The sequence below is a fragment of the Haliotis rubra genome, unplaced genomic scaffold (assembly GCF_003918875.1).
Source record: "Haliotis rubra isolate DU_JTF1 unplaced genomic scaffold, ASM391887v1 Scf265, whole genome shotgun sequence".
In the NCBI taxonomy this organism is placed as follows: Eukaryota; Metazoa; Mollusca; class Gastropoda; order Lepetellida; family Haliotidae; genus Haliotis; species Haliotis rubra.
In genome coordinates this window covers 455318-469556 of record NW_025766725.1, presented here as the reverse complement: position 1 = coordinate 469556, position 14239 = coordinate 455318, and the positions used below count along the sequence as shown (strand labels likewise).

At 38.9% G+C, this 14239-nt stretch overlaps 2 protein-coding genes across 2 annotated transcripts in view; one reads left to right on the top strand and one right to left on the bottom strand.

Moving 5' to 3' along the window:
• Positions 1-2492: 2492 nt before the first annotated feature.
• Positions 2493-12655, bottom strand: LOC124280333 (transmembrane protein 222-like). Its single transcript, XM_046716234.1, has 8 exons — positions 12461-12655; positions 11430-11514; positions 10133-10164; positions 9012-9105; positions 5988-6118; positions 4470-5265; positions 4166-4342; positions 2493-4132 (listed from the first exon to the last, which is right to left on the bottom strand). Exons 1-6 carry the CDS (start codon positions 12625-12627, stop codon positions 5166-5168), a joined length of 609 nt encoding a protein of 202 aa, XP_046572190.1. The 5' UTR covers positions 12628-12655; the 3' UTR covers positions 2493-4132; positions 4166-4342; positions 4470-5165.
• A 256-nt stretch (positions 12656-12911) lies between these two features.
• LOC124280324 overlaps positions 12912-14239 on the top strand; it is a 36748-nt gene continuing 35420 nt past the window's right edge. The window contains exon 1 of the mRNA XM_046716219.1: positions 12912-13085. Within this exon, the coding sequence (XP_046572175.1) occupies positions 13003-13085 (83 nt within the window). The 5' untranslated portion in view covers positions 12912-13002. The remainder of the gene's footprint in view (positions 13086-14239) is intronic.

Below are 14239 nucleotides of genomic sequence, written 5' to 3'. Positions count from 1 at the left end.
ACCGCCGCCATATAGCTGGAATATTGCTGAATGCGGCGTAAAACTAAACTCACTCACTCACTTAGTCGTCCGCGTGAAGATGCTTATTCATAATGAATGTGATGCTTTTGGTGAAGTTGTGGCGGTTGGTAGCCGGGTCGAATCCCAACATGGGTACAATGTGTGAAGCCCATTACTGGTGTCCTCCAACGTGATATTGATGGAATATTGCTAAAGGCAGCGTAAAAACACTCATTTACTTTAAAACAAACAACAAATTCAAACAATGACTCAACATACGGGGGCAAGTGAAGCAACGGAACACGGGGAGCAGCTAGGATAGAACAACCACAACACAGTAAATATTGGCATTTCAGAACTCTTGAGACGTTTCGGTAAGTTAACAGACTATTTTCATGTAATAGTTTGACTTTCAAGAGCAGCAGGAACGGTGGGTAGCCTATGTTTATAAGCGTCGCTCCTCACATCATGATAATGTTCAGTTTCTACAAGCCCTACGGTCTTCTGGGTAGCCTAACACATTTCATCAAAGATGCTCAGTTCCCTACGAAGTAGCTCATTTCTGGTGCTTGCGATACTGCTGGAATACTGCTAACAGCGGTGTAAACTTATCCTCACCCACACTTCTCAATTTGACTGGAAAATGTTAGACAGGTACAGTTTGTCACGTCTACGGTACTTTTAAGAAAGCTTCACAAAATATGAAAGCGCAAGAAGCGGCAGTAAAATCATAGTCTCATGCTGTCAGTACAGATGCAGTACTGTGCAGGTGAGGTGAGGTGAAATTGGGTTTAACGTCGTGCTTGAGAATATTTCGCTCATATGACGACGTGCATGCGCGTGTGTATGTGTATGTGCGGCTGCTTGTACTAGCCCAGACTTAAGCTGGTTTTATAGTGCTAGCCCACTGAGATACCATGCTGCAGTGAAGCATGAATACCCCACTCAGACACATTATACTGACTCCGAGCCGACCTGTCCTTGTTGTACCCATTAATGCCGAACGCCAGGCAGGGACCAACAAGTACCATATTTTAACGTCTTTTGGTATGAAGTGGTCGGGATCAAACCCTCGACCTTTCGCTCTCCAGGCGGACGCTATAACCTTTACATCATGGAAGCAGTCCAGTACAGTACAGGGGAAAAAAGAGTGCTCATTCCTTTCACAGTGAGTGTGTGAGTGAGTGAGTTTGGTTGAAAGCTGCTTTACATCATAAACATCACTACAAAATATCAGGGTGACCTTGTACAGAGTGATCTTAGTGCTAAGGTGACTCCCATTCTTTAACATGGTGCTGTACAAAACAACTTTAGGGCCAAGATCTAAATAAATCTATGATAAGGTAAATCTATGTTAAGGTATGGGAGTCACCTTCACCTTAGGTTGTTTTTTCAGAACAGCATGTACTACAACATCCATGGTGTTAGCTGAATGTGGGGAGGTGATGCTGGCTCTTGATACAGAGAATTGTGAAAATCCTGGTTAAAATTAGGCTTCAGTAAATCGATGCTCATGTTGTTGATCACAGGATTGTCTGGTCCAGTCTCGATTATGACCAATGCCATATAGCTGGAATATTGCATGTGGAATGTGGCTTTTAACAACAAACAAAGAAACCAACATTTAGACTTAGCCATACTGAAAAGCAAAACCCCTGTGTAACTAATAACAGTGAATAATACTGTTGTACAAGACAACTGAGGTAAATGAAATTGGATGAGTGAAGATCAGGGTTAGAATTGGTCTTCACCAACCCTGCTTGTCATAACAGGCGACTAATGGGATTGGGTGGCTCGCTAGTTGACACATGTCATGGTATCCCAATTGCGTAGTATGATGCTCATGATGTTGATCACTGGATTGTCTGGTCCAGGCTTGATTTTTTACAGGCCGCTGCCATATAGCTGGAATATTGCTGAGAGCGGTGTTAAACACCAAACCAACCAACTAACTGAAATTGCCTTCTGTCTGGGTTGGCAAAAAACAGTGTTAATAAAAATCTTACTTGGCATATATTCATCTGGTAACACTTTATTTACAAACATTCAGTAAGGAAAGAAACGGTAAATCTACCAGACCATTTATGCCTCCTGATTGTGTGTTAGAAAACCTGGATCTAGCAGATCATAAATGAGTGAAAGAATACATACATTTAAGACAAACCTGATAACATATTCACTTTCATCAAGTGGAAGTTTTTATTGTAGAAAGAATATTTGCCACACACAATCATAAATTAACATTAAATAATAACATCTGACACATAGTACTTAAATAAGATTCAATTAATTATGATCATGATAAAATCTTTCCATATGCTAAAGACACAAAAAATACATGGATTAATAACACACAGTTGAAGTTTGCAGTTAGGATCTGATACACACACAGCATATAACCAAAACATTAGAAATTTGTCCGTTATTTTCCTAATATTAATTCTAGGCAATGAAGAAAACTGTCAAAGAATCAACACCATTTTCTCTTAATCGTAATGTAATGACCTATAGACAGAGTGAGGCTGTAATATCATACTTAAGATTATATATACTCAGTCGTTGATATTTTCCCATAGGCATTTTAATCTTGTGCCCCCAAATCTTAAAATGTTGTAATTATCAGCAGTGTATGAAATAAGTCAAAACCCCAGCCAGACATGAGGGCTGGTAACTGGTAAATGTTACCAGTCCAAAATGGATTTAACCAGACCAGACACCAAGATATGACTCAGATGTATATAACATCTAAATTTTTACCAGACCATCAGGCTGGCTAGCTGTAAAACTAGACTGTCCATCAGAAATCTCTAACCCGTCTCAGGCAGGCGGACGAGCCTTATTTCATACACTGTTATCAGTATAATAAATACTCATGTATATAAATGTTGAATTAAAACACTATACTGAAGAACCGTTATGGGTCAAATACACATTAAAAATGACTGTTTACTGTTGTGTTCAGTAGACATGCTTCACAGCAATACAGCCAATCACTCGGTGTTTAATGTTAGCCGTGCTTGCCGTCAAACATTTACATCCTGATATTTTCCACCCAAACATACAGCCCCTGTCACTACTGCGCCAGCAGTAAAATATCACTTTGACTCCATAACAGTAACAATGTAATCTCAAGTTAATTGTAAGTTTCAATGACAAGATGTTAAAAGTAACTCCATCTTGCTGAGTCAGTAGGCTGAGAGCCCAGGCATGGCAAGCTATGTGGATGGAAACAAAAACATGTTTTGTTCATTCTGTCCTTTGATCTACAATAAAAACTAAAACTCAGTGCTCTGAATAATACATGATGTTGCATTATGGTCCAAGTACATATTGATATAAGAATTTATACAATGCCATTAAAACAATTGTCCAATCAAATTGCTCCTGTGTGCATGAAAAATTCTGTGTTCAGTTACAGGTCAATGGAGGTGGAAATGAGGCTATGTTGGTCAGCGGTCCAGGGTATTAATGGATACTGAATGGAGATAAAACACCCTGGATAAACGAAGATGGTCTCAACTGTTTAACCGTACATATATGAGCTAAAATAAACACAGGCTACAGTCCGCTTGGACCAGCAAGTTCTCCAGCCTCATGAAATTGTAAATGGCATGACTGAATTATTAACAACTTGTCTTCAGTGATTTATCAGCATAAATTCCTGTCTGAATGTTGACGAGTGTAAAATACAATTACAGAAATAGACCAATATCTGTTGAGAGGTCGACCATTTGAAAACACATATTGTCTGAGCCTGTGCATGTGTGTGTTAAGTGTGCATGCAAGTCTGTGTCTGGGTGCATATGTGGGTGTGAATGCGTGTGTGAATCTATGTGTGTCCGTAGCTGTGTTTGCATTCATCACGCACCTGAGGTTCTCTATGTGTGTGTGTGCATGCATGTGTGCGTGCGTGCGTGCGTGCAAACGCTTGTTTGTGTCTGTCTGTGTCTGTAACTCTGTACATCCATCACACATCTGAGTCTCTGGTTGTGTCTGAGGCTGTATGTTTGCTTGTCTGTGCCTTTGTGTAAAGCGTTATTCCCTTCATATAACTGTACTGGTTATTAATCACATGTATACACATGAAATAAGAGTCATTCATGAGTGAGTCTAGTCTGCAAACATAGAGGATCTGTAGACATCAAGTCGGTTGTGTGCATCAGACCTGTAACGGACATCAGACCCAAGCAGACAGAGTGATCCACACTCTGCCTTTAAGGTGCCAAAGTTTACACGGACCTGGTCAATGATCAACTGAAAATAAACAGCTTCTCTTCATACTACTAACAATTGAAAGGTGATAAAGTACAAAATCTCTTCATTGAGACAAAGCTTCTGATATCTGACACTGACTGAGTTTGGTTTTACGACAAAGATACATAATGGCAACAAAAAATGGGCTCCACCCAATGTACACATGTGGAACTTTGACCTGAACTTTCAACCACTAAGACCCACCGCCCTGATACCTGACACTGACCTTGACGAAGATACACAATGGCAACAAAACTACAGCTCCCAATGTACACAAGCAGTGTGAACTTTGACCTGGAGTGTCCCATAGTGGCTTCTACAACTTTTTGGTGGATCCAGTGGGGTAGGATTGAAAATGAGGTCGGAGATGAGAAAAAGAGATGGGCATTAACACTCCCTTTCTAAACTTATACTGAGCTAAAAGGACTGTAAACTCATTACTTAATTACTTATTTCTAAGACTAATAGATACTCTCTCTAAAAACTATGTTTTCACTCATCATAGAATAACCGCATTTGGAAAGGAACAGGGCTCATCGAGAATTGAGTTGCTCACTTGTAAGAAGGGGCCATTATGAATGGGTTGTGTTTGGGTGAGATTTTATGAATCCAGGAACATGAATGAAAGAACATGAAACAATTTTGTTTGCACTCAGCATCGAGAGCAAGTAGCAGAAATGCAATATGTGAAACATAAGAAATGTAAAAAATTGCATCCCTCTGTTTTCTAAAGAGCTGTATCCATATTTGAGACACAAACCGGTAACTGTGCCCCAGATAACAGTATCAAGGCAGAATCTATGTGTTCCTCCATGTTGTTCTGGGTGAGTCGATCACATTAAAGTTAGGGATCACGTGTCCGAGTTGAAGATCACGTGTCCAGGTTGAAGATCACGTGTCATAGTTGAAGATCACATGTCAGAGTTGGAGATCTGTGTGGCCAGCACTGCGATAAGGATGACTGTTGCAATCACCAAGAAAGGAAGCCACGTCTTCAGGAAGCCTGCGACACTGGAATCAAAGACACGTCAAGTGTAATATTAAAGATATTGTCTTATTGACACCAAATTCAGCAATACTTCAGCTGTATGATGGTGGCGTGAGGGTGAGTGAGTGAGTGAGTGAGTGAGTGAGTTTAGTTTTACGCCGCACTCAGCAATATCCCAGCTATATGGCGGCGGTCTGTAAATAATCGAGTCTGGACCAGACAATCCAGGGATCAACAGCATGAACATCAATCTACGCAATTGGGACACGATGACATGTGTCAACCTAGTCAGGGAGCCTGACCACCCAATCCCGTTAGTCGCCTCTTACGACAAGCATAGTCACCTTTTATGGCAAGCACATGGGTTGCTGAAGACCTATTCTACCCCGGATCTTCACGGGTCGCAAATCGTCAAGCATGGTGTGAAATACGACTTCACTGCTCAAATTATGAGAGCATGTAAATAGTTATGCCTGGACCATATAGACCAGTGAACAACATTATGAGTGAGAATTTCGGGTGCATTATAAATATACACATTATTATTATCATAATGATTATTTTATACATGAGTTTTTCTTAAAATAATTTTGATTGTCACCTCTTCCAGTAAATCCATATGTCCATTGTAAGAGCAAACTTAAAGGATTTCACACTTTAGCAAACTGTTTAAAGAATGTCTAAACATAACGACCACCGTACAGATCATTTGTCATATGAACAACACCACTGGGTACAAACATACCTGACAAACTTCCCCTTACACAACATCAAAAAACACAGCTTGATCATGTTCCAGGAATGACTGTTCCCATAATTCATCAGATCTAACGCCATGGCAACGTGAGAATGACAGTTGTCACAACATAGGTTATGCTGAAAATAGAGTTGGCAAAAGTTAATTCGAGCCTGAACAAAGTGTTGAGAACACCTCTATATATATCTGTTACTTGTAGCGCTGTGGTGAGCACAGTTCACACCTGTGTGGGTTTGTTGCTAGCATCCAATGCCACACAAATGTACCCCAGCAATGGAAAACAATAAGAGTACATTTAAGATACTGAATGGAATTTAATGGAGTTTAATGGAGTATCAGTAATCTGTGTTTCACTTATGCACCACAACATTGCTAGTCTTGTGTAAACAGGTCAATAAACAATAAAACAATACTTTTCAGATAAATACGTCTGTAAATGATTCTAAGACCGTACACCATCTGCTATGTTTTCTAAATTATTTCCTACCATATCGTGCTTATTTTATATCCGTACATACACTGATACGGCCCTTATCTGGAGCACCTGCCATCAATGTACTCCTATATGTTAGATAAGCTATGAGGATTGTCTGCCCTGACTGGGGTGGTGGGGTAGCCTTGTGGTTAAAGCGTTTGCTAGTCATGCTGAAGACCGGGTTTATTCCCAATACGGGTATAATGTGTGTAGATCATTTCTGGTGTCCCCCGCCCTATTGCTGGAATATTGCTAAATGTAGCATAAAACTAAACTCACTCTCTCACTCACTGTCCTGACTAAAAGGATGGTGTTCAATCCTATCCTTTGGTGAAGGACTTCCAGACAGCAAAAGGCACCACTTTAAGTTCTGTTTGATATATCTACTAAGTTTTGTTGAAAAATATTGAACGTTTTTTGAGTTATGCTCCGGAAACAAAATGATTATGGACGGACGGATGGACCGACCAACAGACGATGCGACGACTATATCCCCCCGCATTACATGCCGGGGGGATAAAAAAGGAAAGGTTATTACACACAATAGTTCTAACCTTCCTGTTCCCAGTTGCATGCATCCAAAGATCTACAGATGCTTGGTGTTGAGAGTGAGTGTGTGAGTGTGTGAGTGTGTGAGTGTGTGAGTGAGTGAGTTTAGTTTTACACCACACTCAGCAATATTCCAGCTTTTTGTAAATAATCGAGCAATATTCCAGTCTGTAAATAATCGAGTGTGGACCAGACAATCCAGTGATCAACAGTATGAGCATCAATCTACGCAATAAGGAACCGATGACATGTGTCAACAAAGTCAGCAAGCCTGATTACCCAATCCCTCTTTGAAGAGGGACAGATATTCTGTAATTTACGGTTTTGAGTAGGTTATTCAAGATATTGTTCACTGAAATTTAAAAACTTCTTTTCACTTCTCTAAGAATAAAGACTATTAAAACAAATAACAATAAAGAATTATCTCTCTTATCTCAACCCTACAGCAAAGCTTCATTTTTCAGACATGTGATATGATCAATTTGTGATGTCATGAACAATGAATGTCATAGCATATGTTTTTTTCAACAATGAAGCACTGTTGTGTCATATGGTAACTGGTTTCAACTGATCAATCAGCATTGATAAATTTGCACATTGAGATGAACTTCAACTCATTTCCATGGAAACCAAGAAAAATAAAAATGAAAAAAATGTTTGTAGTGCCAGGAATTGGTTAAAATCTCATAATTGATGATTGCTCCATTACAACCGATCAATCATCGAAAATAATTGGTTAGCGTCATTTATGAATTTGTCTTGGTTATTTTTGTTAATGCACAAAAACATAAAGAAATAACATGTAGTTCTTTGGGGGTTTTTTGGGCAAATTTCAAATCTTGAACAGATAACTAGTATGTTAGGAACATAACTTTCTTGGGGTCTTTAAGATAAATTCAAGCATGACTTGGAACGAGCTTGTAGTACTCATGGAATGTAACTGATAAAACCAACCGTGTGAAAAATATTGTTAATGCAAAAAGTGTTCCAGAATTGTTTGTGTTCGATTATGAGAAAACATGATCGATTGCTTGGTCGTTTCGTCACTGCAACCAATCTTCGATTATTTCAATTAATCGGACCACCACTACTGTAAACAGCAAAAGGCACCACTTTAGGTTCTGTTAGATATATCTACCAAGTTTTGTTGAAAAATATTTAACGGTTTTTGAGTTGTGCTCCGGAAATGAAACCAATCCCTCCTTTTTGAGACTAAGTCCGAAACTTTTCCATGGAAACCAAGAAAAATAAAAATGCCAAAACTCTGTAAATAGCAAAAGGCACCACTTGAGCTTATGTTTGATATATCTACCAAGTCTTGAAGAAAGATATCGAATGGTTTTCGAGTTGTGCTCTGGAAACAAAGGTCACCCCTCCTTTTGAGACTAAGTCAAATCGTTTCCATGGAAACCAAGAAAAATAAAAATGCCAAACATCTGTAAACACCAAAAGGCACCACTTGAGGTTCTGTTTGATATATCTACCAAGTTTTGTTGAAAAATATTGAACGTTTTTTGAGTTATGCTCCGGAAACAAAATGATTATGGACGGACAGACAGACGAAAGGTTATTACACACAATAGTTCTACACTTACTGTTCCCAGTTGCATGCATCCAAAGATCTACAGATGCTTGGTGTTGAGAGTGAGTTTAGTTTTACACCACAGTCAGCAATATTCCAGCTATATGGCGGAGGTCTGCAAATAATCGAGTGTGGACCAGACAATCCAGTGATCAACAGTATGAGCATCAATCTACGCAATAGGGAACCGATGACATGTGTCAACCAAGTCAGCAAGCCTGACCACCCGATCCCGTTAGCCGCCTCTTACGACAAGCATGGGTTACTGAAGACTAATTCTAACCCAGATATTCATAGGTCACAAGGGGAGAAATTTGAGAAAAAGCCATGACACATGGCACAAGGCTACCTTACAGACCCACACCACGACAATAGTCAGTGCTGGCTACATGAGATAAAATCTCACCATTCTGTGTTTATACTCTTCAGATGCGTCAGCAACAGCCTTGTCCCAGGACTCCTTGCCGCCTCGAACCTTTTCCAGTTCTAACTGCCAGTACCTGTAATGAATCATGGACTAAATCTTTATTCCACACCAAAGCAGTTTTCAAGAGGCATGGTCCTTCTCACTGTTCAATGAACTGCCAAAACAGTACTTGTTTAAAATTAAGGTGCTTACAAATTACAAGCAAAGTTATCTATTGTTTGAAGCAATGACGACTGAACTGCCATAATAGTACAGTCAGCTCTCGTTAATCCGACACTCATTAATCCGACAATCACGTTAATCCGACAAAAAATTAGGGAACCATTTAAAACAGTGATAATTACTCTCGTTAATCCGACATTCTCGCATTCCGACTCCGACACACCAATCTAGCAGCTGATTATTGTAAATACAGTGTAAAAACATTTGTTAATCCGACAATCAACACAGCCGGTCGGATGATCCGACCGTATATCCGACCGTATACAAACAATCACACATGAGTGATAATTAGCGTGTGCCTTACCATTTCTGATATGCATGCAACAGTATGACGATCATGACATTTAGTAAACATTGATATTTTCACACAAATACATTAATCCGACATTTTCATTAATCCGACATTTTCGTTAATCCGACATATTTCTCTGCAACCACAAGTGTCGGATTAACGAGAGTTGACTGTACTTGTTCAAACTTAAGCTGCAAACCAAATACAAGCAAAGTTATCTATTGTTTGAAGAAATGAATTAAAACTAAAGCTGATCCTTCAAGTAAATGATATTATTTGTTAGCATCCATTAATATAATTGAGACATCATTTTGACACAAAGCTAGCATACTGTACTATACCATACTTTACATAACTATACAATGCTTACAACTGACAATAACATTGATTTGTTTCACATGTAACTATAGAATCACTACCAGGAATGAGAGTTATCCCCCTTACATCACTCTAAACCTCAGCAAAACCAGGCAATATTCCTTAAAGACTGCTGTCACATAGACCAGCAGTAAAACAACAAAACAACACACATTTACACTGTTATGTTTTTAGACAGTGCAACACAGTTCAATATGAACATACATACCTTGTTGGGTTACCAAATGCCATTTCATCTTCCTGTAAAAATATAAGCAAACTTTTCAAAATTCTTGTGGAAATGTCCCACATCTTAGCTATAGTATTCTCTTCAAACATTCACTGCAATTACAACTGAAGTGGAAAGCTTTACAATTTGATATCTTGAAAAATATCAGAGTAATTATCTATGTTAGATAATTAATTGCTTGTGAGTAAATAAGTACAGAGTACAGAAATTCCAAGCAATTCAAAATACTGCTGCTCGTATTGTATGTCTGAAATCTAAGCGTGATCACATCAGTCCATCACTCATTTTCCTGCATTGGCTCCCTGTTAAATACCGCATCAACTTCAAGATCCTGTGCCTTGTGTATAAATGTCTCCACTTTCAGGCTCCAGAGTATCTGTCTGAACTCCTTACACTGTACACCCCTGCAAGATGTCTAAGATCTGTAAATCAGCACTTACTTACAGTCCCTAAAGTCAGACTTGTCTCCTATGGTCAGAGGACCTTTGCCTACACTGCAGCATTGCTTTGGAATTCACTGCCAGTTGACATCAAATGTGCCAAATCACTGAACTCTTTCAAGTCCCTTCTAAAAACCTATTACTTCTCCAGAGCCTTCTCTTAGATCTTTTCTTCCCTTTTAACTACAACTATTTGTAATCTCGTGTCAACATCGTACATAGACTTACTCCTTTTGTAGCGCCTTGAGCGAGCATTGAATGCACGGATATAGGCGCGGTTACAAATACCCACTATTATTATATAGGTAGTATTTTTCCTGTACCACGATTGGTCAAAATACCGTCACATGATTGACTACAAAACACGATATTGACTTGAGTTTTCTGATAAATTACGATATTGACTTGGGTTACTAAAAATAGACAAGGAATCCCGTAAGAAGGGGCTTCCCCCGCTTTTCAGCCAATCAGATCACTCGGATAGATGGCACAGTGTGTGCATTAAAAGTTTATGTAAAACCCGTTTCTCTTTCATTATATAATAAAACAATTATAGACTCTTGTAGAGAGTCGATATCGGTTTTATTGACCTGAGTAAAACAATATCGACCTCACAAGCTCGGTTGATATTGTTTTACTCAGGTCAATAAAAACCGATATCGACCTCTACAAGAGTCTATAATTGTATATTATTATTATTATTATTATATGTAAAAAACCTATTCAAACTAAGCATGAGCAACACACTGATACAACCAAAGGTAATTCCTGCACTTTAGGAATAAAACACTAAAGGCTATCAACCTCAAGACGTAAATCTCCTTTGAGATACATACTGCAACATAATATGGTCCACCAAAGTCTCGAATGACACCGGATGTCGTTGCAATTCCCATGTGTCCAATGAATGGGAAAAGCCACCTGAAAGAAAAGGAAACAACAAACTGTTCAATAATAGGAACAAAGTCAATGATAGTAACAAAAACTATAAACAGAGTTTCTGGGTAGTGTTTGTTACATTAGCAGTATCCACCATGGCATTACCAGAGAATGTGAATGATGAAAACGTCAATTTTTCACTCAATGACCTTATACAAATTCTCTCATATCAATATCAGCCCACTGGTAGTGAAAACAGTGATGGCAGCAGCAAGGAAAGAGAGGTATGTTTATGGAATTAAGAATCAGCTGGTAATCAGAGCATATAATCATGATAATGGTCGTTGTTGACACATTGTATACTGCCATGTACCCATATATTCTCGAGTATACTAGAAAGTACCCACAATCTCCAAACCATGAAACATAACCTGTGCACTTAAAAGTACCCAGTAATATTCTAATAAATTCTGCTGAGACTTTTACAACATTACAGTTCAATTCCAAACATTGTTTATGAAAGAATGCCCACCATACATAGCCTACATGAAACTAAAAGAAAACGATCCACATGAACCTGACAGCATGGTTCACACTTGGACCTATGTATGAAGTTTGCTACATGTAGTGAGTTCAGTTTTACGCCGCACTCAGCAGTATTCCAGGTATGTGGCGGCTTGCTACATGTAAGTGCCCAGGGTTAGTTCTCAGATTCAGTATGTACGTACGTGTACTTCTATTGTATGCTCTAAAGCGTATGGATACATGCTAGGTGTGCCAACAACGGCCTTAACTAAATGTCCACCTACAGAATAATCTACACAAAGGGCATCTTTAGGTTGTAACTCGGTTTGCTTGCAACTTTTTTGTTTGTGAAATCACGAGCGATTAATTGCTTAACAATTATAAAAGTACAAGAAAAAAATAATCTGGCCATGATTTGGCAAGATGTATTGTGCTTGACGGTGTTTGTTATTATTTCACTTACGTTAAACAAGGTATCGGTGTCCACACGATGCAGTGAGGGTACCGACTTTTGTTGTGATCTATTCTGTTATTTCCGTTATACATTGGAAGTTGACCTGGCATATTAATCGTGGAACGTTCGCTGTTGACACTGTCAAATGACATCTGTGTTTCTGTTTTGGTCGCCATTCATTTCCTCATCCTACATTGAGTGTGCAGTACCTGCAATATTTCATTCCCCCCATCTAAAGTTTTATCTCACTATCATTGCATAGCAAAGAGATACAAAGAGATTAACCATTTCTTATATAACGATAGTGTTCCGTAATACATAAAACGTGCAGTTTTAATGAAATATCTGCTCAACCTTTTCATTTCAATAACCGCTCCCCATACATTCGTGAATGTTCGGCACCGTCCGGTGTTTTCCGCGAACCCGTACAAGGACGGCAAAAAACGAGCTGTCAAAAGCGTCACATTTGTTCGGAATTTCGTGGCCGCCATTTTCGCGGCAATTTCAAAGTCCTCGGGTCATGGTCAATAATTCGGCCACAGACCCCCCAAATGGACCCGAAGGAAGGTGAAACTTGGCAGATACGCAGGGTAGGCCCTGCTGCAACGTGTCGGAATGTACTTAATATCATGAAGTAAGTATTTTAGACACAGTAAGACGTTACATTATTTGCTTCCGTGTGGCTGAACGGCCTTCCACCTGAGTTGTTATTGTGTGTATAGTTTTGCATGGTGTATGAACACGTGTCGACAACACGTTGTTTGAGTTTGGAAGTATTTTTGCAGACAAAATAACGCATTTGAAGCTGAGAAGGCAGCCTGCAACTTCATTTGTATGATACGTTTGGTCAAACATGGTAGATACACGTGTCGCTCAGCTGTCATTTGGTTTTGCATCACATGTGATTAACAATTTATGAGATAGACCTAAATCCATTTATCGCATGTTTTGCACAATTGATGTTGCAAACCAGTGGTATCAAATAACAAGTCTGACACAGATCAAATATAGTGTGTAAACTGGATCGTATTTTTCTTGTTTCGTTAGTTTGTCAAATAAACCTAGTTTGGATTTTGAGGTTTTTGTTTAGGGTGAGGCTTTTTATTTAAAACCCCCATCTATTCTTAGGCATAGAATGATAAAAAAACGGGGGTTACAGGCGTAAATCTTTCCATTATTTACAATGAGGAACAGCATGTTAACAGTTTGGGATGACTAATAATGGTTTCTATTCTGCCTGAGGCAGTGGTGACTACCTGCTCCCTCGACCATGACAGACACGGGGACTGGGCTACTGTCCACCATAGCAGAATTTCTTGAACCTAAACATTTGGACATTAGGAAGTGTGGATGCCCATCAGATGCTGTTATTTGAAAATATCAGTTCTTGTCTGATTGTAGTATCCCAGTAGTGTAGGCATTTTCAGGTTTTCTAATGCTTAGATGGTATAATGACTGGTCCAAATATTGTCATGACCATCTGATCAGAATGCTTTTTACCTTGATATTTAATCATGTTATGTAAAAATATTATGTCTATTACCTATGTTATGATATTAAAAACACACTTTTGATGTATTTGAATCCGTAAACTTTGCCATTGCTAAAAAAATATGAAAATTTACTTAGGTAAGTAGGTATATACAGTTTTTAGCTAAGTACACAGCAATTACAATTGTATATGTATTTCTTATGCAAGCATGAAGTTCCGCTCGCATCCTCAAATCAGTGTCGGACATAAGTTGTTGTTTATTCAGGCACACAAACTTGCATGCAATACAGCAATTA

What these genes read in the sequence shown, in the direction of transcription:
- LOC124280333 (XM_046716234.1), bottom strand. Translation starts at nt 12,627, where the DNA reads ATGGCGACCAAAACAGAAACACAGATGTCATTTGACAGTGTCAACAGC. An exon ending in ACACCGATACCTTGTTTAAC is followed by an intron (nt 11,515 to 12,460) that starts GTAAGTGAAATA and finishes CTTTTCTTTCAG; the next exon opens with GTGGCTTTTCCCATTCATTG. An exon ending in AAGAGTATAAACACAGAATG is followed by an intron (nt 6,119 to 9,011) that starts GTGAGATTTTAT and finishes CTCTATTTTCAG; the next exon opens with CATAACCTATGTTGTGACAA.